The 27,841-nt window shown below is 35.6% G+C and overlaps 2 protein-coding genes across 4 annotated transcripts in view; both read left to right on the top strand.

Annotated features, from left to right (window-relative positions):
- The window catches only part of LOC138692221 (26S proteasome non-ATPase regulatory subunit 10-like), a 30,051-nt gene extending 6,676 nt beyond the window's left edge, over positions 1-23,375 (top strand). The window contains exons 2-5 of one of the 2 annotated variants that reach the window (XM_069815350.1): positions 7,302-7,526; positions 9,109-9,210; positions 18,527-18,631; positions 22,472-23,375. In XM_069815350.1, coding sequence (XP_069671451.1) covers positions 7,302-7,526; positions 9,109-9,210; positions 18,527-18,631; positions 22,472-22,963 — 924 coding nt within the window. In that variant the 3' untranslated portion in view covers positions 22,964-23,375. The remainder of the gene's footprint in view (positions 1-7,301; positions 7,527-9,108; positions 9,211-18,526; positions 18,632-22,471) is intronic. The other variant, XM_069815351.1, reaches the window with a different exon arrangement.
- LOC138692223 (26S proteasome non-ATPase regulatory subunit 10-like) overlaps positions 1-27,841 on the top strand; it is a 60,493-nt gene that overhangs the window by 6,906 nt on the left and 25,746 nt on the right. The gene's annotated exons all lie outside the window — the stretch shown is intronic.

The raw sequence follows: 27,841 nt of genomic DNA, 5'->3' as shown, positions 1-27,841 counted from the left end.
TTTTAATTATAAAATTATTATAAGGGCCTTCTCAAACTACACTGAAAAATGTTGTTAAAACATAGTTGTAATAATATCCACCACTGACAACCTTTCCAGATGTCCTGGTGAGGGAGGGGGAGGAAAGAAAGAGGAAATGCTGTTCTACAAGTCTCTGTGTCATAGGGTTAGTTCAACTCACCCTCCCTGACCCTTCCCAAGACATCAGGTAGCTCTGCCAACATAGACCTACCCAAGTATAGTTGTTGACAAGTGCTCGTCTGTGATACCCAAGTCCCCACACTGCCAGCTGCGCAGAAGATGCGACTGGACCCAAATTGAAGCGATCGCTCGCCGCCATCTTGAGGCGGACGTAAAGCAATGCTGATAGAACGCAATCGTAAAATAAACTAAGATTTGTTACTATACAACATAAAAACAACCAAACATGAGCCTAAGAGTAACAAGAATAAAGGCAAATATAAATAGTGAAACGTAATTATCTGCATTCTTGTGGTATAACATCAAATAATCAAAGATATTAATCCTGCAACTGTCAGTCAATAATCTTCGTCGTCTTTATGACTTGGGCGTATTTCTACTTACATAATTCATCATATCCGTAGGATGGGCTTCCTGAAATATATTTCAATAACCGACTGAGAACATTAACTTAATCTTGCACATCGTGGGCATCTTGCAGTCGTGAAAAATAGCGGACGAAAAGTAATGCTGATAGAACGCAACCGCAAAATACACTAAGATTTATTACTATACCATAAAAAACACCCAAATATAAGCTAAAAGAGTAACAAGGATAAAAACAAATATGAACAGTGAAACGTAATCACCTGCATTCCTGTAGTAGTCTACAACAGCAAATAATTGAAGAAGCTGGAACTGTCAGTCAGTACCGGTAATCGTCAATAAACATTAAGCTGTTATGCTAAAATTGTCCATTAAAAATTCTTGTCTTCGTGATTAGGCCTATTCATATTTACACAATTCATCAAATCTGTACCGATGGAGTTCCTGAAATATTTAATTAATCGAGTTAGGACATTAACTTAATCTCGCACACTGTGTGCATTTTGCTTAGACCTAATAATAAATATTTCAATAAACAAGGAAATGCATCAACTGTTATTATTAAATCGAAAATGTGAAAGAATGTCAAAATGTTGTAACTAGGCCATATCTAGATAGTATGAAAATACTTAACCAGATTTATTTTGCACTCACTTATTGATTCATAAATAAAATTGTCTAACTATCTTCTTGTGCAAAGCAATACTGGTGGTGAATTGATGGTATAAATTTATCGCGTTTAACAGCAGATAACCATTTACTGAGAAGCTCGGGCTTTTGCAATGGAAACCTAAAAAGAAAGTTTGCGCTTACTCCTATAAAACATTCTCTTCTATTAACACAATAAATATGTACTAATGTTCTCAGTCATTTTACAATATCCTAATACAATATATGTAACTAACTTACTTGTGAAAAGAAATTTCCGAATCCTTCTTACGTCGATTCGTACAGTTGTATGCAGCACAACTATACACCATGATTCCACTTGCAGAATTTATATAGGAGTACGATGAAAATAAATGATAAAAGAACACTCTTTGTACAGTTGTGTGCAGCACAAGGGCACACGATGGTTTCACTCATAACATGATTAAAATACTATATAAACACTATATTTATGGGCCTCAATATGTAGCAAAATATTAGGCCTACACTGTGATTTCACGTAGATCACAGGAGAACGATTCATTTAAACTATATAAACACTATATACACACACTATTGATTAAATTAATACGCACTTACTCCTAACACATTCAATAATACTGAATAACCATCTATGTTATTTCAAATTAAGCGGAATTGTGATGTAAACATATTGTAATCACATGGCTCTCTGCCCCAAGATGGCTATGCGCGAAAGTGTTCAATTTTTGGTCGAGGAACAGCGCTCGTAGTGAGTCTAGGTTAAACTATAAAACGTCTTTGGTGATACCACTGCGTTATAGCTTGTTCGCAAATATATATGTAATAATAAATAGTATTTTATAATAGACCTATTAATCATCCAAGTAATCGCTATCATGTCTCAGTCAAGCCCTGATATCAGAAGTCATTAGGCGTTATTTATCAAGTTCATTGTTTTTTTTTTTTTTTAAACTTAAAAGATTGTGAGGGCATTAAAAGTGTCCTATCGTCAACGCAGATAGCCACTGTCAAGGCGTGTGGTTTTTCTCTAAGATCCGTTCAGAGAATTTGTACAGAACGATTTTTTTAGTCATACTTATTGTGTTATTTATTTTGATAAGCTAAGCCATTCTAAGTGTGCTTCTAATACATAAGTTTTTTTTTATTACGAAACTCTTTCATGTTACAATGTGTACATTTTCTACACACAGCAAAAATATATTAATGTTTTGCACTTCAATTTTTAATTTTCTCATGATTCACAAATTGATAAGTATTTATTATTTAGTATTTACTATTTCAATACAATATTCTTAAAACATATAAAACAAAATAATTGTGTGTAATGCTAAATATTCCATTTTTCGTATTAGGTTTACATTACATAATACTGTAATTATTATTACATTTGTGAAATGGCTAATTTGCGAAATATTATAAATGATAATATCATCTAAAGTCTGATTAGTGTATGCGATGTATGAAATGGAGGGGGAAAGAGAACTGGCAACCATAACCCATTATCTCCTGTCTTAGTTACCTCATGAGTGATGCCTTATTGTTGTCACAAGTTTCAGACCTGTGTTCGGACAATTCACTAAACAAAACAGCAATATTCAGTAAGTCAGGTATTTGTAATTACTAGATATCACGTTATTATTTTATTTATTCTTTTAAGTTTTCCTAGAGTGCAAAATGTCTGAATGGAGGAGTAAGTTATTTGGACAGGACCACACACCAAGCAGGTTCTGAGGGGTATAGGAGTCGGGGTAGTGAATGAGGAGTTCGCCATACCCGCCTATTTCTTCTGCCCCTAGTATAGTAACAAAAGGCCTATATCAGCGACGGGGAAAAGTAGCACAGTGTGTTCCCTTCCCCTCAATCATAGTGGAACCCCTCCCACTGCTAGCTAGCAGACTACTCATTCCTGTATCTGTTTCCGTCCACATCGCCACCACAAGTCTGCGGGTATCAGTGCTGGAATCGTGTCCCACGGCAAAGTAAAGAGATACGTTTACAAAGACGAATGGGAATATAAGTACTTTTGTGATCTTCGAAATAACAAAGCATTGTGTTTGTTGTGCAACAAGGAGGTATTCTGCTCCTTGTTCAATGTGTTCCGACATTTTAAATCCCTCCATGAACAGAATTATAATGAGAAAAATTTGGCAGATAAATGTTTGAATTTGTATTTATATCGTGGTGACATTATTATAACAGAAATCCAGATATTACAGTATAGTGACGGTTTTGTGTAGTCGTTTTACAGATTAAGAATTAGAATATTCATTGAAAACCAAAGACGAGCCAGCTTCAATTTGTTTAGCAACAAACATACTTCGTGTTAGTTATCATCAAAGCTCGGATCTTGGGGACTTGTGTGTCGTGTGCTTGAGTAAGGTTACAGGCATAACGTACACAAAGCTCACGCTGCAAGTGCTCAGGGACAGTCGTTTGTACTAAGAAAGTGGTCACATCGAATGGCAAGAAGACGAAAGAATAAACTGTGTCACGTCGAAGCCAATGACATTAAGAGAATTACAGGTAAACGGTCTGTTTGAGGAAATAGAAAATACGTGTTATTCGAATGGGTGTTATGGAAGTTTGAAAATGCATTTCTTAAATTTTAGGTACAGAATTTCGTGGAGGAATTCTGAGGAGATACATTATTTTCTTCTAATGCAGAGTTTATATCTTGTAAGTTGTACCACACATAAACTAGAGCTGGAAACGGGCATTCATTGAAAGACATTGCAGTCCTTTAAATTGATGGAGAATTTGTCCATAGCCATGGATCAAGTCGTAGAGGGACCTTCCCTAGTAGTGATACACTAATTGAAAACTATTTGCGAGAAAAATTTAGGATATACTGATCTTTCTCAGATACGAGATCTGCTGAAAATCGAACAGGAAACAGTGACAGTGAAATATTCAGTATTTTATTTAGGCCCAAGACTTTATAATAAAATTTCAAACCATTTTCCAATTTTGAAATTTTTTAAAATTGAAACTTTTAAAAAAGAATTTTGTAAAATTATCCATGATATATAATAGTAACACATGTACTTTTTTTTACCTTTTATTTCTATCGACTATATTCATGTTTTTATCGAATATCACTGGCTTCTGTCGGATTGTCAATTTATATTAAATGTGTATTTTTCTCTCGTTTTCCCTTTCTTCTTTATTCTTGCTCTTGTGTTGTACTTATTGGTTTGAATTAAGTTAATTACTGTATTTAGTAAACTGTCCTTGTAAATTTTATGTTATATTATTCACTAAGACCACACCGTACACGAGCCTGACTCTTACGGTAGTGGCTAGAAACATTTTTATTTTATAAATGCAATTTGTACTCACTAGGTAGCTAGTTAAAATAAATAAAATAAAAAAATTAAAGTTTGCTCCCGTCACTTCATGTGACGTGGAAATAAGTTTCCTTCGTTTCAAATCATGTTTAACTAACAGACGAAGAATTTATGGGTTCGAAAATCTTCGAATGCATGTAGTCATACACTGTAATGAAATGTACAGAGCAGAACTGTAAATTTGATGTATTTTGCATGTTTATTTATATATATGCTATAAAATTAGATGTTTCAACCTATCATAATATTATCATTATGTTGTTCCAGCCAGGAACCACTTTTATAGCAGACCTGACAGTAGCTCCGTGCTGGAAGCGGGAGTTTGTTGACATTGAAGTCCGGTCGCTTAGCCACGTTCAAAGACACAAGTCCCCAACTTCCGAGCTTTGGTTATCATTTCTCAAAACATATAGCAGAGAAATTTATGTGTTCTCGGAAGGCAGTAACAACTTCGGCCCAAGGTTTTGTAACATGATAATAGCTAATACAATTTGCTAATGCTCCTTATTTAAAAATAATAAATTAGAAATTGCTGTTAATAGAGAAAATTTAAAGTTCAATTATTGTGATATCTGTGTTTCTCCTTCTTCTTCTTCTTCTTCTTCTTCTTCTTCTTCTTCTTCTTCTTCTCCTTCTTTTTTACTTTTTACTCTGTTATTTAATAAAATGTCTTAACATTATGTGGAATGCTTCCTGAGCACGAGTAATGTAACTTATTCTTTCAGGGGGTGCTAGAGTGTTTTTATATAAAAATCAATATGTATCTTTGTTCTGGCAATAAAGTATTATTATTATTATTATTATTATTATTATTATTATTATTACTAGCCGTACCCGTGCGCTCCGCTGCACCCGTTAGAAATAAATATAAAGTAATTACATAATTAAAATAGGACATTTGATCCAGGGAACATTCGTGTTTGATATAAGGATAAATCTTTTAATATGTTACTTAATTTAAATTGCACCAAATAATTAAAATGCGATCATTTTGGTCCAGAGACCACTCATTGGTGCAATGACAATTCCTTTAACATGTTTCTAATTTTTATTACATGCAACCATAGTTTAATGAACATTGACATCATTTAGATTTAATGTGTATACTTTATTTTACTTGTTATAGGTTTCCATTCAATTATGGTAATAACTCAATTTTAACCCTTATTTTCTACGTATTCAATAAATGGCGTTTGGCCCAATATGGTTCTGAACCCTTCAAATAACTTAAATTATATTATATAATATTACATATATTATATTATATTATATTATATTATATTATATTATATTATATTATATTATATTATATTATATTATATTATATTATATTATATTATATTATATTATATTATATTATATCAGAAGTTACTGTAATAACATTATAGCATTATGCCCATCTAGAGAAACTATACTTTCCAATGGTGAAATAATAATTAATTATACAAATCGGTTAATTTAGCTTCCGATATTACTTCATACAAACACAGAAACATTCTCTGTAGACTATCTTTCATAGCTTTCGATTGTTGCTGTCCAAGGTCCCTTATAGACGAAGTAATTTGTTTTTTATTTCATTATACGGCCTTAGATGGCAGTTATTTTAATTTTAAAACTCATTTATTTCATTAAATATCAGTCCTATCAAAATTTTTCAAGGAATAAAACTTATCGAAAATTATTTTTAAAGAAACTTTTAGTATGTAACATTTTTCACAAAAATCAATAATAAGCGAGATATTTCGATTTATTTAATTCAGACCCCCTTATAACCCCCTTTTAAATAATGTATTTTGAATGCCATATAGCCTAAAATCTAAGTTACAACGAACATAATTTATATTCCAATTTTCATCGAAATCCTTTCATCCATTATCGCGTGAAAAGGTAACAAACATACAGACAGACATACACATAAACATTTCAAAAAAGCGATTTTCGGTTTCAGGGTGGTTAATTATATATGTTAGTACCAATTATTTTTGGAAAATCGAAAATTACCGGAAAAATTTCGGCTACAGATTTATTATTAGTATAGATTATTATTATTATTATTATTATTATTATTATTATTATTATTATTATTATTATTATCATTTTCATTATTATTATTACTATTATATTGTTGTTTCTTTTGTAACATTATTTATATATTTGTTAATTATTCATGCTATCTGTTCGTCTTGTGCAAGAAAAGTATTTTGCATTCTATTTACTTTGTTCATTACTCATTCTATCTGTTTACCGAATGAAGTAACGCAATTATTATTTTCGTTCTATTTATGTAAATACATTTTAGTTACTAAAATGTAAACGTGTGCTTCGTTCTATTAGCATTTATCAGCACCCTATTAGTTCAGGTCAGGATTATAACAACGCAACTATTACATCGCATTTCTGCTGGGTTTCGCCACTGCAAAGCTTTGCACTCACCTTGTAAACAATCAAACCCGGAAATGACGAAATACGCCTGACCTTGCTGTTCTAGATGGTGGAGTGAGTAAGTTGCTGATGATGTTCTTTCCACCCCTTTTCCCCATCGCTAGCCTATATGTTTATAATAACGATATATCGTAACATTTGGTTTCACTCCGATCCTTACACACATTAAGTTCACTGTTGACAGTCATTCCAGGATGGACAGTTCAGAACGAGGCTTGTGGCAGAAGCCTCTAAAGACACGCCTACGTTACGGCGCTGAGAAAGTGATGAGGAACACTGTGGTGTTGATTGCAGATGGCAGCAGTCCCGGTCCCCCTGCAGCTGCTGTTGCTGCAGCTCTTCTCACTCGCCACTCAGATGGTCAACAACGCAACACAACAGAACTTGGTCGAGGGCTCCGTCCTCAGCGCCCTCAACGCGGCAGAGAGACAGAACGGAGACCTTCTGGAAGCGGTGCGTGGCATCGGAGAAGCACAGAACCGCGCTGCCGCCGCCCTCGAGAGCATCGCGATGCGTCCGGTGAGTCTCCAGATCTCTAAAGTCTATTTCCTTTCATCCACTTTTGTAGAGTTCAGAGTGGAAGTCGACAACAACAATGCAGTCTTCATTAACGAGTTAGAATAGTTCAGTACGGTACGAATTCTCTCCCACAGGCTTCTTGTAATGTCCTAAAGCACTGAGTTGCAAGTTGATTGTTATGGAGCACCTTTGTTCGCAGGCGCGGCCCGTCCTTATGTGCTACAGTGCTACAGCACAATGATAATTTTTGCTCAAATAAAGTGTTTGCAATGCCATAGTATTTGAGCTGCCATTTGACAATTTCCCGTGGTTATGTTCATGACGCGTTATAGAGTGTTTAGTCTTCGCTCTTCGGTGCCTCAGGGGGTTCGTTGTGCTACTCAAAACTTACATGAAAATGTAGACAGTTAATGCGCATGTGCGAAGCTGAAATATCTGCTCTGATTGGCTATTTTTACGCGGGGAAGTGCTGTAGTCAGCTTCAGCACAACACAGCTTGGAGATTGCAAAAGTAAAGCGTAAGGAAAGAATGCTTGTTTGTGGAGGAACTCGGAACTATGTACAATGTATTTGGTAATTCAAATGTTCGACTGCTGCTGCCATCTAACAGTTTTTTGTGGTTCCTCCAGAATCACTCTGCAAGCGACGGAAAATTGAATCCCAGAAAATTGATGCCAAGGAGGTATGTAACCGTATAATTCAGGAAACTACTCATCGTTTCCAATCTTTAAGCTACCTAGACGCAACAAAATTGTTAAACAGCGAATTTTTTGGAAATTTTTTGCATAATTTTCCTGAACGCGAACTTGAAGTTGCCGTCAACAGCTATACTGTACTGAACAAAAGAATGTTAAAGACACAACTTGGAGTTCTATACGGAAGTTCCGACTTCCGAAATATAGATGGAGCTGTTCAATTGTTACAAAACATAGTCTCCAACAATTCACGGGATCCATTCTGTGAAGTAACGAAGTTGTTAAATATTTTGGTTACAACACCAATGACCACTGCTGAGCCAGAAAGATGTTTTTCTTGCTTGAAACGCGTAAAAACGTTTTTAAGGAACACTATGTCCCAGGATCGCCTCACTGCTCTTGCAATACTGTCAATAGAAAAGAGTATGATGTCCAAGATGGAGGGGTTTAACGTTTAACACCAGGTAATTGACAAGTTCTGCAGTAGGAAGGAACTCCACATTTCGTCACTAGGCGAGTCCCAAATTAAGATAAATACATATAAGTGTATACAGTAGGCCGATATAGAGATTGTAGCACACTCATTATTTTGACCACCAGCCGCTACTGTTTGTTCGTACTTTTAGGGCTGTACTGTTTACTACAAATCGCAAATAGCCACAGACTTTCAATGTTGCAGGTTTATGAACCAATTGCTGCTCTATTACCTAGTACAAGAGCACACTGATTTACAGCACCGTTGCCATTACTTATCGAATGTCCTGAATGTCCTAGCATTTAATATAATTCCATTACCACAATTTCTGTATGCACGCATTTCCATCCCTTTGTAAGTTCTTTCAGTTTGAGTACAACCTTCTCAGTCATCCGGTGTATCTGTGTTGTAGCGCGAAAACGCTTCTGAGAAATTCTGCACAGAGACGCATGTAGCGAGTTCCCTTCTTCAAAACCAGCTTGACACCTGTCGCCAGGAACTCACCGAAACACAGGTAGTATAGGCTTATGTAAGAATCTTATGGTGGGGGTAAGCGAGCTGCAAGTGGAAGCATGGGGAGGAAGGGAAGCTTTCCAGTCCACTTTCTTCTTCCCCTCACGCTGTGATACGTTTCACGAGATACCGAATGGCCTATACGTGGAACTAGTGAAGTTCTCATATGACGTCACTCGGAAGAGGGTGAACCTGCTCCATCCCCTTCACCAAGGTAGTTAGTTTCAAGACACGAGCGAGGTGAAGCTCTCTCTCTGGGAGTCCACATAGCTTTCCGTGCATAACGAAATGTGCACGGAACATACGCGACCTCTCTTACAGTAAAACATAAATAATAGTATAAAGTTTTTTTTTTTTCAACAGTAATCTCACTAGACGTTTTGATTTATCTAGAGAAAATCAAAACTCGAGTAGGATTTAATTAACTATTACACGATTAGAAGAAAGTATATAAAGATTAGAAGTAACGAAATACTCCAATACTATAAAATATTAATTGACTTAAGAAAATACAACTGTCTTCAAATGTATTATTGTACCATCTCAACATTACGCTAGCTGTTTTCTTGTTATCAGTTGTGCCAACTATGAAATCTGCGTTGAACTCTGTGGACGGTTACTAGTTACTAGTTACAAGTTGATTCAGTTTCATTTTTATTAAAACATTTGCATTTTACTTCAATCATCCGGATTCTAGTAATCAACGTCACTTAACAGATGATTTTCAATAAATCTTAGTATTAAACAATCTCTGATACGTGACTATCCATAATATCATATAGTAAAAGCTATAACAAACATAACCTAAATAATATAAACGAGTCTTAGAAAAGTTTTAATTTGGGATGATGAAATAAACAAGAAACCTTTTAATTAACGATGATGAAATAAAAAATAAACATGAATAATTTTAAAAGAAACAATTTTATTATTGAAAGTACAATTTTCAAATTTGAATGTTTTAGTGGTTGGTGATTCAGTTGATGTTATATTGGACGTGTGCGTAAAAGAAGTGAACTCGTTGATGTACATGGTGTATCCCTCAATTTATTCAGGATTTCCGAATGGCGCTCTTCACATATCACCAGTGATCTTTATTAATTCTTGTTCTTGAATGCCAATGCGAGTCATATTTGAAAATGCTGTGCATCGAGTGGAGTGGTTTGTAATTTTCTGTTCTTTTTTTTTTTTTTTGACGTCCAGACCAGTGCAGTTTGAAATGTTGGCAAACAAAGAAACAAATGCTAGGGTAGTGATAAAAATAAGCAAATGCTAAGGGCGCGATAAAATTAAACAAATGCTAGGAACGCGATAAAATTTTGCGATAAGCAGCCATGATTGGTTGAAAGACGTCCTTTCATACCGTTTTATTGGTCAAAAGTAGTGTTACATAGTAAAAGTGTAATAGTCATTATCAGATTTCGTTGAATTGCCACACGCAGCATGCAATCAGGTTGCCGATGTACGGTAGTATAGAGGAGGTGAGCGACCGCCCGGTCTCGTAATATAAGCAGTTCATGTAAAGAGTTGTGACCGGTCCAAATAGATAAAGCAGCTACAGCTAATGTATACCTATGTAAGCACTTGTTTTTGCATTACTGTGTTTGGAATAGTCAAAGTTTAACATTTGTTCAGTGCAGACAAGAATTCAATCAAACATACTACAATGAGAGTGTTGCTGTTCCAAACAATTGCCCCTGGAATACCTTTACCCCCGCAGCCAGTCTTGACCCGTTGAAAATCGTGGTTGGATGCTGTTAATTATTATGCAGAACATTACGGCAAAATAATGGAGGTAATTGATGCATTGGATAGCACAGACAGTTCAACTGTTGCAGCTGTAAAATCATTGCCTTCTCAACAGCTATTGGAAGATATTCTGTTCATTGATTCTAATTTTAAAATCGTGTCCAAAAGCATCATCCTGTTAGAATCGTCTAAACTACAACTCTCAGAAGCCCTTAATATAGTGAATATAGTATCACAAACCGTTTTCCAAAATAACAATTCACTAATTTCAGAAAAAATGAAATGTAAGTTGAGAAACATTATTGCTAAAAATTCTGCCTATTCACAACTTCGTACTATAAATGATGTACCATCAGGTCACGACAAGACATCTGAAGATGGTGTACTAAAAAGTAGTAATTTTCCGTTCTTCAAATATGTACGTATTACATCTTGTGATATTTCCCAAAATAAAAACTGTTTAAGTGACCAGTGGTGGAGGTTTACTTTGCAGTCGCTCAAAATATACGTAACTCTTCACTGCAATGCACATATTCAAGGATGATGTGAGTACCTTACATTGAATTTTAAGAGTTAATATATCTCACTATAAAATAAATTGTGTATTTACATGTTTAGACATTTCCTACTTCAATGATCATTCATTATATTTCTTGAATGCGGGGTACAGGTTTTATTGTAACCGCAGTATACTGCTTAGTGTTTACATCAGAGGCATACTCCATCCGTTGCACGCCTCCTTCTCATACAGTCTATATCGCGTGCGCAGTAAACCTTGCGATTCTCGTGGCAATTCCACGAAGTCTAGTCATTATAATATTTCGGAAGTTGAGCCATTTCACAAATGTAATGAAGTGTAATGTAAACCTAATATAAATCAGATATTTAGCATTAGGCCTACACAAATACTTTGTATTTATGTATTTTCACAATGTTTTGTTGAAATAGTAAATACTAAATAATGTTTATTCAGTATACTTACCAACTTTATAAATCACGATAAAATTAAAAATTAAAATACAAAATATTAATGTATGTTTACTGTTTGTGGAATATGTATATTAATATAACATGAACGAGTTTCGTAATGAAAGCACACTTACGAATGGCTTACCTTAATAAAATAAATAACACAATAATTATGACACAAAAAATCTTTTATAAATTGGGCACTCTGCACTATTCTGATTCTATGCGGTGGGTTTCATTGTCTTGTTTATGCGTCTATATTATTGAAATCCATCGACAAATACAAGCAGTGTTGAAATAGCATATATTCAATAAAAAAGTCGGCCTCGGTAGCGTACTTGGTATAGCGCTGGCCTTCTATGCTCGAGGTTGCGGGTTCGATCCCGGCCCAGGTCGATGGCATGTAAGTGTGTTTAAATGTGACAGGCTCATGTCAGTAGATTTACTGGCATGTAAAAGAACTCCTGCGGGACAAAATTTCGACACACCGGCGACGCTGATATAACCTCTGCATTTGCGAGCGTCGTTAAATAAAACATAATAAAAAAAAAATTCTGTTACCAATTGTGATAACTATACAATATTCATTAAACTGTATGGATGCTTACTAGTCAAGAAAGCTAAAAACATTAAAAATAGTAAAAAGTTTTTTTTCAACAGTAATCTCACTAGACGTTTTGATTTATCTAGAGAAAATCAAAACTCGAGTGGGATTTAATTGGCTATTATACGATTAGAAGAAAGTATATAAAGATTAGAAGTAACGAAGTACTCCAATACAATAAAATATTAATTGACTTACGAAAATACAACTGTCTTCAAATTTATTATTGTACCATCTCAACATTACAAATATTACGCTAGATGCATGCTAGATGGCAGTAGTGAGCAATGCCTTCTCGTCGAGAAGTTCTCTATCTATATACACGATGGTAATGTTACTAGTCAAGAAGGCTTTTGTTGATTCAGTTTCATTTTTATTAAAATGCAACATTCCACTTCAATTATCCGAATCCCAGTAATCAACGTCACTTGACAGATGATTTTCAATAAATCTTAATATTAAACAATCTCTGATACGTGACTATCCATAATATATATCAGAAGCTACAACATAACCTAACTAATATACACGAGTGTTAGATAAGTTTTAATTAACGACGATGACATAAAAAATAAACATGAATAATTTTAAAAGGAATAATTATTGAATGTACAATTTTCAAATTTGAATGTGGTTGGTGGTTCAATTGATGTCATATTGGACGTGTGCGTAATAGAAGTGGAACTCGTTGATTTAGGCCTACAGGGTGCATTCAACTTATTCAGGATTTCCGAATGGTGCTCTTCATTTATTTGTAAATCGGATTTCAGAAGATGCATAGATATGATCAGTGATTTTTATTAATTCTTGTTCTTCAATGCCAATGCGAGTCATATTTGAAACTGCTGTGCATCGACTGGAGTGGTTTGTAATTATTTATATATATATTGACCAGCGCAGTTTCAAATGTTGGCAAACAAAGAAACAAATGCTAGGGACGCGATAAAATTAAACAAATGCTAGGGACGTGATAAAATTGTGCGATAAGCAGCCATGATTTGTTGAAATACGTCCTTTCGTACCGTTTTATTGGTCAAAAGTAGTATGACGTAGTAGCAGTGTAATAGTCACTATAAAACATGCTGTATTTTCTCATTAAATTTATTAAAACATTGCACTTCTCTAAACTATAATAATTTTATTGTCAACGTAAAGTAACAGCCATAAAACACAAATTCCGACACTTTTATCGTAGAAGTAGCTATTTAAATGCTCGATTAATTAAAATGTGTCTCAATGAAACGTACAGCAGAGTCTGTATAGGCCAGCTTCTGTCTGTGCTTTTCCAATTCACTGCGGGTTAAAGCAAGAATATGTACTATCCCCTTTACTTTTTAACTTTGCTCTAGAATATGCCATCAGGAAAGTTCAGGATAACACAGAGGGTTTACAATTGAACGGGTTACATCAGCTTCTTGTCTATGCGGATGACGTGAATATGCTAGGAGAAAATCCAGAAACGATTAGGGAAAGCACGGGAATTTTACTTGAAGCAAGTAAAGCGATAGGTTTGGAAGTAAACCCCGAAAAGACGAAGTATATCATTATGTCTCGTGATCAGAATATTCTACGAAATGGAAATATAAAAATTGTAAATTTATCCTTCGCAGAGGTGGAAACATTCACATATCTTGCAGCACCAATAACAAATATAAATGGCACTCGGGAGGAAATTAAACGCAGAATAAATATGGGAAATGCGCGTTATTATTCAGTTGAGAAGTTTTTGTCATCTAGTCTGCTGTCAAAAAGTCTGAAAGTTAGAATTTATAAAACAGTTATATTACCGGTTGTTCTTTATGGTTGTGAGACTTGGACTCTCACTTTGAGAGAGGAACAGAGATTAAGGGTGTTTGAGAATAAGGTTCTTAGGAAAATATTTGGGTCTAAAAGGGATGAAGTTACAGGACAATTGAGAAAGTTACACAACGCAGAACTACACGCGTTGTATTTTTCTCCTGACGTAATTAGGAACATTAAATCGAGACGTTTGAGATGGGCAGGGCATGTAGCACGTTTGGGCGAATCCAGAAATGCATATAGAATGTTGGTTGGATGGCCGGAGGGAAAGAAATCTTTGGGGAGGCCGAGACGTAGATGGGAGGATAATATTAAAATGGATTTGAGGGAGGTGAGATATGTTAGAGACGGGATTAATCTTGAGCAGGACAGGGACCGATGGCGGGCTTATGTGAGGGCGGAAATGAACCTGCGGGTTCCTTAAAAGCCATTTGTAAGTAAGTAAGTAAGTAGCTAACTAAATTCGAACCAGACAGAAAGTGTTGAAGTATGACAAATTTTTCCAACGCTGTGGAGTAAGGATTAGCATGGCTGACCGTAAAACAAGCGGGCCTGGGTTCAAATCTTGGTTGGGATAAGTTACCTGGTTGAGGTTTTTCCTCAACACATTAACCCTGCGTTACTCATGTTGTAAATATTCTCACCGTTGCTCAGGTGAGGTTTCACAAACCCCATTTTAAATAACTAATATATTTTTCCGCAAGTTTCAGAAATCAGATAAACGCAATTAAAATTATACTATTCTTAGTTCACTTAAACAATTTCTTAAGTGAACTATTCTGGATGTGATTGAAAGGTATACAGATGCACAGAGTACACACTAGCTCCATCTCTTAGATTTTCGTTGAAATATACGCCCCGGGGTTTACCACACCCAACAGATAAATACCACAGTGTACTATATACAGTCGCGAAGCTTGAGGTGATTTTTTGCAAATCTCGTGATAAAGCGCTCCAAGCGGTTAGCAACTAGAAACAATAGACTGTCCACGGTCGACTTTGGATTTAGAGTGGACTGAGTCGTATTTCCATCGAGTGCTAGGTCGTTGCGTATTTCGCATTGATGCTCGTGAAGTAAAATCCTTACATCTATTTCTTATTTTACTTCTAGATGCAAAAAGTGGTTAATAAACAGCAGGAGGGAAGATCTAATGACAAAGAATGAAGCATATCTTTATAATAATATAAAGTTTTGCTCTCTTCATTTCGAAAACACACAATTTATGAATGAAAACAAAAATAAATTAATCTGGAATGCAGTTCGAACTTTATTTGATGTTTTAAATAAACCTGTTCTGTTATTACCTGCAGCTGAGAAACAAAAGCTTTGCACTAATTCTACGTCTGTATCAGCTGATTCCTTGAATAATTGTACATTTTCAGACAACTTAGGCCTACTTTTTTTTTTCAAAGGATATGTTTTTAATTATAGCTGTTAATTTTGTTGTTATTTTTATTTGTTACTTTACTATAGATGTAGAAAAAGCAAGTCTGTTACAATAAAATTTATTGATCACGTTTTATTTCCAATTCTGGTGTGATTATTATTGCTTAACCTCATCCCACTTTGTTAACTACGTAAGCCTACACTACAGGTACTGGTACACGTAAGTTACTCCCATTAATTCATATTTCCATTACTATTGTTATTATATTATTGTTGTAAAGGGAAATGCAAATTAATATTTATTGGTTTCATAGTTCATTATCGCTATAATCTTGAATGAGTGAAGCGATTATAGTAAATTTCAGTTCGTTTTGCACAAACAAAAATAATATTAACCTATTTCTTGCAGGTATTTTCGAGTTTATGGTGGAATTTAATATACTTCATTAAAATAATAAAAGAACTTTATCCATTTAAAATTTCAATAATGGAAGGAAGGTGCTAATTTTTCCAAAAGAACACGACAACGAAAGTGTAACATATTTTGTCATCTGCTAGGAGAGATCTGTGATGATGAGGCGATAGTAGCGATCCTAGTGGTGGGCAACTACCCATGTTTGCATTTTTACTACACATTGAGCTTCGCGACTGTATATAGTAGACTGTGTAGATACTATAGAGAGGCTAAAGACCTCTGATAAGCGCTCCCTGCGGAGGCCAACAGTACTATAGATCGTTCCCTAAAAAACATGGCGGTCTATAGTACCGCCAGTCTCCGCAAGGAGTGCTTATCAAAGGTATACTGCAACGAGTTGGTACATGTATTATATTTTTCAGATATATCAATATTTAATTTAAACATTTCGCTATAGGTTTTGTAAAAAGCTGATTTATAAATGAAAAAGTAATAATTAAGACTTTAAAATTTCCAAAAATGTCTCATTCCCTCGGATTTAAATGAAATGTACCGTAAATCATAATATTCGTTGCTGGATAATTAAACCCTGTCAATACAGGCACCATTGCCGCAGAGAATTATAAGATAAGACGGACTGAGCATAAGCGAAATATCTGTATTAATAAGTTTGACCATCAAGAGTTTAGTATTTATTGTGTTTATAGGGCCTACTCCAATTTTCTTTTTATTAATGCGTAGGGCTCTTTTTGTTAACAAAGAGGAAAGTTAGCACTTGCATCGCACACAATTTGTCATTATTGTTCAAAATAATGTAAGAACAGTTTTATTCTGCAAAAGCTTCTGCTTAGTTGCGAGACACGTGTGAGATCAATGCTTGTTTCAAATTATATTAGACTACACGATGTCTCCATCACGCGACAATATTTGTTTCAAATTATATTAGACTACACGATGTCTCCATCACGCGACAATATTTGTTTCAAATTATATTAGACTACACGATGTCTCCACCACGCGACAATATTTGTTTCAAATTATATTAGACTACACGATGTCTCCATCACGCGACAATATTTGTTTCAAATTATATTAGACTACACGATGTCTCCATCACGCGACAATATTTGTTTCAAATTATATTAGACTACACGATGTCTCCATCACGCGACAATATTTGTTTCAAATTATATTAGACTACACGATGTCTCCATCACGCGACAATATTTGTTTCAAATTATATTAGACTAGACGATGTCTCCATCACGTGACAATATTTGTTTCAAATTATATTAGACTACACGATGTCTCCATTACGCGACAATATTTGTTTCAAATTATATTAGACTACACGATGTCTCCATCACGCGACAATATTTGTTTCAAATTATATTAGACTACACGATGTCTCCATCACGCGACAATATTTGTTTCAAATTATATTAGACTACACGATGTCTCCATCACGCGACAATATTTGTTTCAAATTATATTAGACTACACGATGTCTCCATCACGCGAAAAGAAGTGTAGCTAGCTGTGGCTCCTGTTATTTCTGATAACAATGTTAATCGTAAGTAACTTATCGTTTCAATAAATGTGGTGAGTTATGATCACGAGTAACTTTCTATTAGTGTCATTCTTTAATTATTATGTTGCATGCTAAGAGATTATTTGTAGTTTTAATAATTTCAGTTTTCAAAAGTTCTCTGTGTTAATTCCAATTTCAAATGAATTTTTCTCAATAACTTAATTACTGGATATATATATATATATTTTTTTTTTTAATTTTCGCCACTACCTTTCCTATATTTTACTACTATTAGTTACATACGTCGTCTCTCTTGAAATCACCTGGTGAGCACTGAATTACATAATTTCATATTAGGTTTGATTAGCTGTAAGGTAATTAAATTTGTGACGAAGTCAAAAAATTATTTATTTTTCTTCTGCCGATTAAATTCATCCGTCTTTAGGTGCTTTGCTTTGGTTGCATCCAGTATAGCTTGTCATTTAATATCTGGGCTATATTTAGTGAAACTAATAAAACATAGGCCTACAGCTGTTATAAAACGTAAAGTGTTGTGTGTCTTTTACTTTTTACTTATTAACATAGTCTTAATATGTAACTCAATTCACAATAATACTAACTTCATCACAGTCTTTTCGTACAACATCCGAGCCACGCCCCTTTGTTTTGACTAACCGAGACATGGCGGACCAATGTTCGATTGTCTTCAACTTTCTGAAGCCTTTGTCCTCTCTATAGTATCTAACTCGTTGACCACACCCCACCTGAGTAATGCAGGGTTAAGAGTAAATGCTGGGTAACTTTCGGCGCTATCGGGAGACCAGCTATCAAGATAGTTAGACAATATCTTTCTGTCCTTCAGGCTGAACTGGTCGATTCTCAGAAATGCTGCACGGAGGAGCGAGGGACGAGTTCTCAGATGAAGAGCCAGCTCGACACCTGTAGACAGGAACTCACCATAATGAAGGTACGTGCAATACACTGCAGTCCGGAACAGAACCATCTTCTGTCTCTTTGTGCCGCCCTGACTATCGAATAAGGTTAACCGAGTTTATTTCTTCCGTAAGTTTAAATGGCCTTGTGTAAGTTCTTAGAACGTTAGCAACTATACTAGGAATGAAAAACGTTCCGGTGAATTTCAATGTTGTGAAGGCCATAACTCGGAAATACAGCATTTCCGGACACATGTTGTAATGAACTATTTTGATTGTCTACATGTGGGAAAGACATACCTGAAATTATGCCCCGTATTTTTTAAACATTCTGTATACTCTTTGCTTCCATATATACTCTATGTGCTTGAGGCAGAGTTTAATACAAGAAAGAAGTGTAAAAGCTCTCAAAGTAAAGAAAGAGCTCAGAAGTAAGCTTAATTCATCTGCCGTGACATGTAAAAAATACTTCCTTGAATTTGTTATTGTTTGCGAATACAGACTATTACCTTTCTGAGAACAGAGGAATAGTCTTTAATATATAAAGACTTGTAAATTCTAGCGTTCTACGTTTCAAATAAGACATATAATAAGAAATATTAACAAATAGTGTAATAATAAGTAAGTGTTACAGCTATATTTGTTATATCTTGAAAAGGTTGTATTCAGTTTGTATTTCCAGTACTAAACTAATTTACAAAGCTAGAAAATAATATACTTTTGTTATGTGTTCAGGTATAGTCTGTCTAAAATTACTATAATTATTGTACCATGCGTCATTCTGAAATTCAAATCATGGAATAGATATCACGACAACCTGTATGAGCCGCCAGAGTGCCCTGTAAGTCGTTCGTTGACGAATCGTTGGAATCGCAGAGTAGGAAGAATCGTGAACTCGTTGACGATTGAAAAGAATAGTTGGAGTCGCAGACTGAGAAGAATCGTGAACGAATCGTTAGAATCGATTCGTAATGTATGATTGAATCGTTGGAATCGACTTCTGAAAAAGAATCGTGTTGCCCAACTCTACTTACAGGACACTTTCCATTGCAAACCACGCGTAGAACAAAAACGTTCTACATCTCTCGCATAGATGGCATAAGAGGCGAGACATTGGATTGCCTCTTTCTCATTGGCTGGAACCATTCAGCATGACCTCCATTAATCTACAAAATTATCCAAGATAATGTCTCTAAATTATAATTTATCAACTGAACCTTATTATGAAGTACATTTTTTGCATTAAATCTCTATTTAACTATGCAAATTTCAGGTTTGTGTTCATTATTTTCCATACTTCACAAATTCAGTACATATTTTGATTTCACTCTCGCTCGGGAGCATTCGACACGGTTCGGAAATGTCCGTTGACAGGTTACATCAAACAACGAATAGAATCGTGGGTTACGATACCATGCCGATTCCTTACTATTCTTTTTTGAACGACGATTCGTTACGATTCTTTTGAACGACGATTCGTTGATACCACGAATCGATTCTTACGATTCTTCATTATTAGTCGTTCGAATGAACGAATCGACCCAACTCTAGTGGGCAGGTTCTATATCAGTTTCATAAGCAATATCAGTGGTGGCATAATGACATTATCAAAGCAGTGTGTACGCTTTAGAAAACGATTATTTCATGAGAAATGGGAGGAAGAGTTTTTTTGCTGTTTAGAAGGGGAGAACATACGATGTTTGTTATGCTCGAAAATCCTATTAGGCATTAATAAATTTAATATACAACGACATTACTCCTTATGTCATAAAGAACATGCTGAATTACAAGGTAAGACAAATTAAATGTTATTTTTCGTACTATTCCCCGAAGAAAATTTATGATCTTAACATTTGCATAGTATACTAAATACTACATTATACCTTAAACACGCTGCATTAAAAGGTAGCCTACGAGGAATTAAATGTTGTTTGTACGTATTATTTCCAAAAGAAATTTATAAAAAAAAATATCAAATGTGCGTAGAAAACAAAATATATATTTTTATTGGGTTATTTTACGACGCTGTATCAACATCTAGGTTATTTAGCGTCTGAATGATATGAAGGTGATAATGCCGGTGAAATGAGTCCGGGGTCCAGCACCGAAAGTTACCCAGCATTTGCTCGTATTGGGTTGAGGGAAAACCCCGGAAAAAACCTCAACCAGGTAACTTGCCCCGACCGGATTCGAACCCGGGCCACCTGGTTTCGCAGCCAGACGCGCTGATCGTTACTCCACAGGTGTGGACAAAAAACGAAATATGATTTTCTGAAATTATTTTAGGTCGAGAACGTGCAAATCTATTAAGTAATCTTGAGAAAAACCAGAATATTCAAGAAAATAAACGTAGACAACGTGGTGGAACATTATTGGCTAGTTACGCAATTTCTCGCCTGTTATTTAAATCAATTCAGCGACGGAGAAGCAGTAAACAGGTTTATGATTAAAGCTGCCGAATTAATTTGCCAAATTGAATAAAAGTTTTCGAGTCTCTCACGTTAACCAAGCGCTTTCCTAATAATTCGCCACTGACCGCCTTAGCGATTACGATAAGGTGACGCAGGTCACAGCAGTTTATATTTCCCATCCTACTCTGCAGTCTCCTCTCCTAGTAAACAAACTATTTCAAATCGAGTGCCTCACGTAACCGAAAATTGTGCCCATGTATGGGCTAAAGCAGGGCTGGGCACATTACGTGATTCTGAGAAATGAGCGCTGCGTGCTTTAAAGAGCGGGTCTCGCGAGCGGTGTGACGTATGCATACTGTACGTCATTCAGTGTCGGTGCAGTGGTGACTCTGCTGTATGATGAACTTTGAAGACGGAGCTTCCGCTCATACACTAAAGCGTCCCGCTACTCCCAATGCTTTTAATGTATCATGGGAGGAGGAGTTCTTTTTCGTAGAGAGCAGTGGATTAGCAAAGTTTTTAATTTGTCATAAAACACTCCAACTGATTAAGAGGTTCAATATCCAACGACATTATTCTTTACAACATGCTACTGAATATGACAAATATGTTGGTAATGAACGCCATAAATTAATACAACTTAAAGTGGATATTTCTCAGGTACATTATATTAGAGTATCTATTTCATATTTACATTGCATTATAGGTTATTATACATTTAGTAATACATAATTTTAAATTATACAAGTATTATGATATATAATATATTATATTATATATCATGAACTGTAATATACTATACTATGATATATCATAATATTTGTATAATTTAAAATTATATATTACTAAATGTACTATAACTTATAATGCAATATAAATATCGAATAGATACTCTAATATAATGTACCTGAGAAACATTTTCTTTAAGTTGTATTAACTTATGGTCATATATCATATCATATCATATCATATCATATCATATCATATCATATCATATCATATCATATCATATCATATCATATCATATCATATTATATATTAACAGGATGACAATAATGCACTTAGTGAATCGGCCATGAGAATTAGCTACAAAATTTTCCACGAAATTGCAAAGGAATTGAAAACATTCAACGAAGGTAATTTCATCAAGCGATGCTTAATTATATTGGTAGATGAACTCTGTCCACAGCAAGTAGGGGAAGTGGAAGCCATACGCCTGTCTCGTAGAACCGTGGTGAGGAGATTGCAGTATGTGCGTGTGGGTTATGTAAATAAGCCTAATGTTCTTTGTTCTGCTCTGGCTTGGAATTGAAGTGCCTTGCGGAGCGAGAGCAGCTCTGGCAGACTGGACTGAGCCGCTCTCATGCCCGGCCCTGGGCTAAAGGAATACGTTGCACATTAAGTTAAAAACATCCTGTATTTTATTGGCGCACCCGATCCCTGCCTAATGCTGTCTGTCACCAGGGGGCCCTCGGCTGGAAACCCAAGGCGTTCGAGCTCGCTCTGCGGGAGGCGGCGAAGAAGGGAGACGAGGAGTCCGTGTCCATGCTGCTCAAGATCGGCATGAACGCGTCCGCTAGCGATGAAAATCTGTATACGGCCCTGCACTGGGCGGCGTGGTACGGCCACGTGGGGGTGGTGACGGCCCTGCTGGACGGCGGAGCGTTCATCGAGGCGCGGGACAAGGACAGGCAGACCCCGCTGCACTGGGCCGCCTACGGCCCGTCCTCGAAAGCAGTGGGCCCACTCCTAGACCGAGGGGCGGCCATGGACGCCCTCGACAAGTACGCGTGGACTCCGCTGCACTGGGCAGCCTACAAGGACCACGCAGAAGCAGCACGGGTGCTCTTGGCTCGTGGTGCAAGCACAATAGTCAGGGGGTATCAAAGCCGCACCCCTCTGGAAGTGGCGAAGCACTATGGTAAGCCTGCAGTGGCGAAGGTCCTGTCGGGCTAAATGGGAACTGTGTAAGAGCGAGTTGTCACATTTAAGAAGAGGAAATAGGGGATAATTTCATTTAACTTTAAAATGTAGCAAATAAAATGCGGCAAAAATACATTAACTTCCTTGCATTATATGGTGTAACAAATAGGGCTAGGATTTTTATACCCTAAAAAGGCCAAAATAAGCGGTATAAAATATGCACTTATGACGTGAAAATTCCAGGAATATGATCTATAATATAAAAATATACTGTAACAAACTTAAATACTTTTTTGCACTTTGTTTTGGACGTATAAACTGTAGCTAATGGGACAACCAGAAGAGAAACTTGTGAAAATTTAAGGAATTTCAAAGCATAAAGATTTTGTTCAAAACAGAAAATGTTAAATTATTTTCAATAAACTTTCATTGATCTATATTATGACACCTGAGTTCCAATGTACAATGAATACCTTGTGCACATTTTCAAATGAAAATGATTCCCTACTGTCCGCTAACAAACTTTCACTGTTGTCAAAGGAATCCTGTGCAGAAATTCTGCATTACCAAATGTTGAAGGGTGGGTAGAAAGGAAAAAAATTCTCTCAGGCACCGAGACTCGAACACGGGTTTTCAGCTCTGCGTGCTGACGCTTTATCCACTAAGTCACATCGGATTCTACTTCCGATGCCTGATTGAATCCTTCTCAGTTTAAGATCTACCTCTCTGTAGTTATCTACTTCAGTACATCATAGTACACTTCGTGATTCAAGACGGCGTTTTGTTCCTTCGGACCCCGACCACTTAGTCACTCGTAATGAGTGCACCTCTGTACATACTGCGTTGGACATTGTGCCATTGTCACATAATGTGTGACACAGTACATGAAGGTAGGCCACCAAAGGGGAACAGAGAGGTAGAACTTAAACTGAGGGCTTCAATCCGGCATCGGAACTGGAATCCGGTGTGGCTTAGTGCGTCAACACGCAGAGCTGAAAACCCGGGTTCGAGTTCTAGTGCCGGAGACAATCAATAATATATTTATACAACCTCGAAATTGTGGCAGTAATTACATCAGACATCGATGCAGGGTAACAGAGGGGTGCATTCAATAAGATTCAATTACACAAAGAGAATCGAACTCTGATGCTGCTAGTCAGCTGTCAGTCACAATGGGTGCTATGCATAGACATTTCGCTAGCCCGCGCTACGAGCGTGCTAAACTAGCCCCGGCTATCGACTGGTTACTTGTACAGGATTCATATCATGTCATATCGCTAACACTGGTTTATGAATACGAAAAATGTTAGTTCGCTGATCATCCACCGGAAGCCCGCGCTAAAAATGTCTATGAATATAGCCCAATATTTTCTTATTGTTATAGCTGTGGTAACAAAAGAAAACCACTCTTGCCCATCTCTCGCCGTCTCTCTTTAAAATGTTTGGTAACAAAGTGGTTTTCCCTAATTCCACACCCAGTTGTTTCAAGTGAGATGCCTAACCACCCCTATCTGTACCTCCGTGAAAACAATAGAGAAATATTTGTCGTAACTCGTGACAGTTTAGGGTCAGTTCCATTTTGCACATTCCACAGAGTAGGAGAGGAAGAAAATATTAAACTTATACCAGAGGCCATGGTGAAGTATTTTTCCACCATGACCAGAGGCAAATGAAAGGACATACAGTACTTATAGGAAATTCCAAGAACAAATTATCTTAATTAACTTTCTCATGAAATGGATTTCATTATTTTAACAATTCTTTGACCTTATAAGAACTAATATGCTTAATCTTGAAAGTTTGAAAAATCAATTAAGTATTTTACAGAAAGACAATTTGTGAAAGCTTGCATTAAGAATGTTACTGAAATACTCTGTCCAGAAAAAAGGGACCATTTTACGAAAATAAAATTGTATCCAAACACAATTGAATGGAGGATAGACAAGATTGCACAGTAATTGGGCCAAGTGAATAAAAAGTAAGCTTTAGCTGTTAGAATTAAGTATTAGCAAAAGCAATTGCTGTCTAGCATTCAGTACTAGCATTAGCATTAGCTTAACATTGTGTGAATAATCTTTTGCTAATGCTAGGTAGAAAGTGCTGGAAAATCTTAGCTTTTGCTGGCTAGACACGTGTATTTACAGTGTGGCATGTATTGACGACAATACCATTATCGATTGTTGAAATTACTTTAATTAACACCTGTTTTCTTTATTTTGACTCTGTGTTGGGTTAATTCAGATGTTTTCTTTAACATTTATTTTGTTCGACTCTGGGTAGTTCAGATGTGTAGTTTTAGAAATGTCTTCTTCGGAAAGTGAGTATCCTGATGATTGTGGAAGCGATTCCCGAGCAAGGCTTGTGACTATTTTGAGCAAGCATCCTATGATTTTTAATAAATCACAGATTCCTATGATCAAAGGTAAAATAGAAAAAGCTTGGGGAGAGATCGTGAATGAATATCAGCAAGAACTTGAGAAGTCTACTTCAGAGAAGCAATTAAAGAAGAAAGTCCAGAATATGAAAGCAGAGGTAAAAAAGAAAACGGGCAAAACAGCGACAGGTAACAAGAAAATAGTCCTAAAACCATGGGAAAAAGAGCTTCTACATTTACTGACTTCAGATCAAAATCCTACCTTCAGTAAAATTCCAGATGAGTCAAAATAATTTTATTTACTTATTTAAACAAGTATGAGACATTAAAAATATGAAAGTTTACATTACTATTTTTTTAATTTAAGAGTCCTAACTGTTGGTAATTGTTCTGAGGCACCTCAAGTTACTTCAGAATTTTCCCCACCATCGCCACCTAAAAAAAAAAGTCCAAGTTTTTTCTCACGAAAACAGAGGAAACGAAGAATTCGACGAGTGAATTACAAAGACTTCTTTTATTGGAACAATTACAGCTGACAAAAATTCAAAAAGAAAAAGAGATGTTAATATTAGAGGGACTGAAAAACGATAAGGTAAGTAACAGTGAGAGTAATGACTTAACTTACACAGTTTTGTGAATGGTCACAGAATGAAGACAACTCCTGCATTTAAATTAATAATAATTGTAAAAACAATGTAATTTTCATAAGTTTGACCACCTCTGGATTCATTCGTCGCACCAAGAAAATAATTAGCAATCCATTCCACATTCTCCTCATTAAACCTGTAGAAATCACAGTAGTCTTCTTCCCTGGTCCTTACTCGTTCCCTGTAGAACTTGGGAGACCTCAACTGCATAAATCCCGCCATTTCAAATGAAAGTTTAGAAAAAGACTGAAACCTTTAAGTCTGGGTTGACCCACACTTAAAATTTTTTAAGCAATTGCTAATAAAATCAAGACAATGCTTGGTTTTATTCACACTTTTTCTAGTATATGCTGGAAAATTTAGCTTTTATTAGTACAGCTAGATCTTTCTATTTAGCAAAAGCTTTATCTTAGATGTTATTCACTAATATTACTAGCTTTTGCCTAAAATGTACTAGTAAAAGCATTTGCTAGACTTTATTCACTTGACCCATGTGAAATAGAAAATAAAATTAACCAGTTTGTAGCTTACTGAATTACACTGGACGAAAGCACCAATTAAAATGACAAAGTTCAGTAAAATTAGGCACCTTTAGGTCTATTCGAGGAATTAATTAACGTTTTTCAGTGTCTGAATGTCTATTTCTAAAGTTATTATTTTAACACATTAGCAGAACATTGGGCCAAGTGAATAAAAAGTAAGCATTAGCTGTTAGAATTAAGTATTAGCAAAAGCAATTGCTATCTAGCATTCAGTACTAGCATTAGCATTAGCTTAACATTGTGTGAATAATCTTTTGCTAATGCTAGGTAGAAAGTGCTGGAAAATCTCAGCTTTTGCTGGCTAGACACCTGTATTCGCAGTGTGGCATGTATTGACGACAATACCATTATCGATTGTTGAAATTACTTTAATTAACACCTGTTTTCTTTAGTTTGACTCTGTGTTGGGTTAATTGAGATGTTTTCTTTAATATTTATTTAGTTCGACTCTGGGTTAGTTCAGGTGTGTAGTTTTAGAAATGTCTTCTTCCGAAAATGAGTATCCAGATGATTGTCGAAGCGATTCCCGAGCAAGGCTTGTGACTATTTTGAGCAAGCGTCCTGTGTTTTTTAATAAATCACAGATTCCTATGATCAAAGGTAAAAAAGAAAAAGTTTGGGGAGAGATCGTGAATGAATATCAGCAAGAACTAGGGAAGTCTACTTCAGAGAAGCAATTGAAGAAGAAAGTCCAGAATATGAAAGCAGAGGTAAAAACGAAAACAGACAAAACAGCGACAGGTAACAAGAAAATCGTCCTAAAGCCATGGGAAAAAGAGCTTCTAGATTTACTGACTTTGGATCAAAATCCTGTCTTCAGTAAAATTCCAGACGAGCCAAAATAATTTTATTTACTTATTTAAACAAGTATGAGACATTAAAAATACGAAAGTTTACATTACTATTTCTTTTTTTCATTTTAGGAGTCCTAACTGTCGGTAATTGTTCTGAGGCACCTCAATTATTTCAGAATTTTCCCCACCATCGCCACCTAAAAAAAGTCCAAGTTCTTTGTCACGAAAACAGAGGAAACGAAGAATTTGACGACGAGTGAATTACAAAGACTTCTTTTATTGGAACAATTACAGCTGACAAAAATTAAAAAAGAAAAAGAGATGTTAATATTAGAGGGACTGAAAAACGATAGGCTAAGTAACAGTGAGAGTAATGACTTAACTTACACAGTTTTGTGAATGGTCACAGAATGAAAACATCTCTTGAATTTAAATTAATAATAATTGTAAAAACAATGAAATTTTCATAAGTTTGAATTGAAATACAACTAAAGTCTTAAATTATAAATAACTTCCTTTATGTCATCTCTCTTCCTTTGTCCCAGAGGTCTCAA

The sequence above is a fragment of the Periplaneta americana genome, chromosome 16, assembly GCF_040183065.1.
Source record: "Periplaneta americana isolate PAMFEO1 chromosome 16, P.americana_PAMFEO1_priV1, whole genome shotgun sequence".
Classification (NCBI taxonomy): Eukaryota; Metazoa; Arthropoda; class Insecta; order Blattodea; family Blattidae; genus Periplaneta; species Periplaneta americana.
This window is presented reverse-complemented; position numbering and strand designations above follow the sequence as displayed.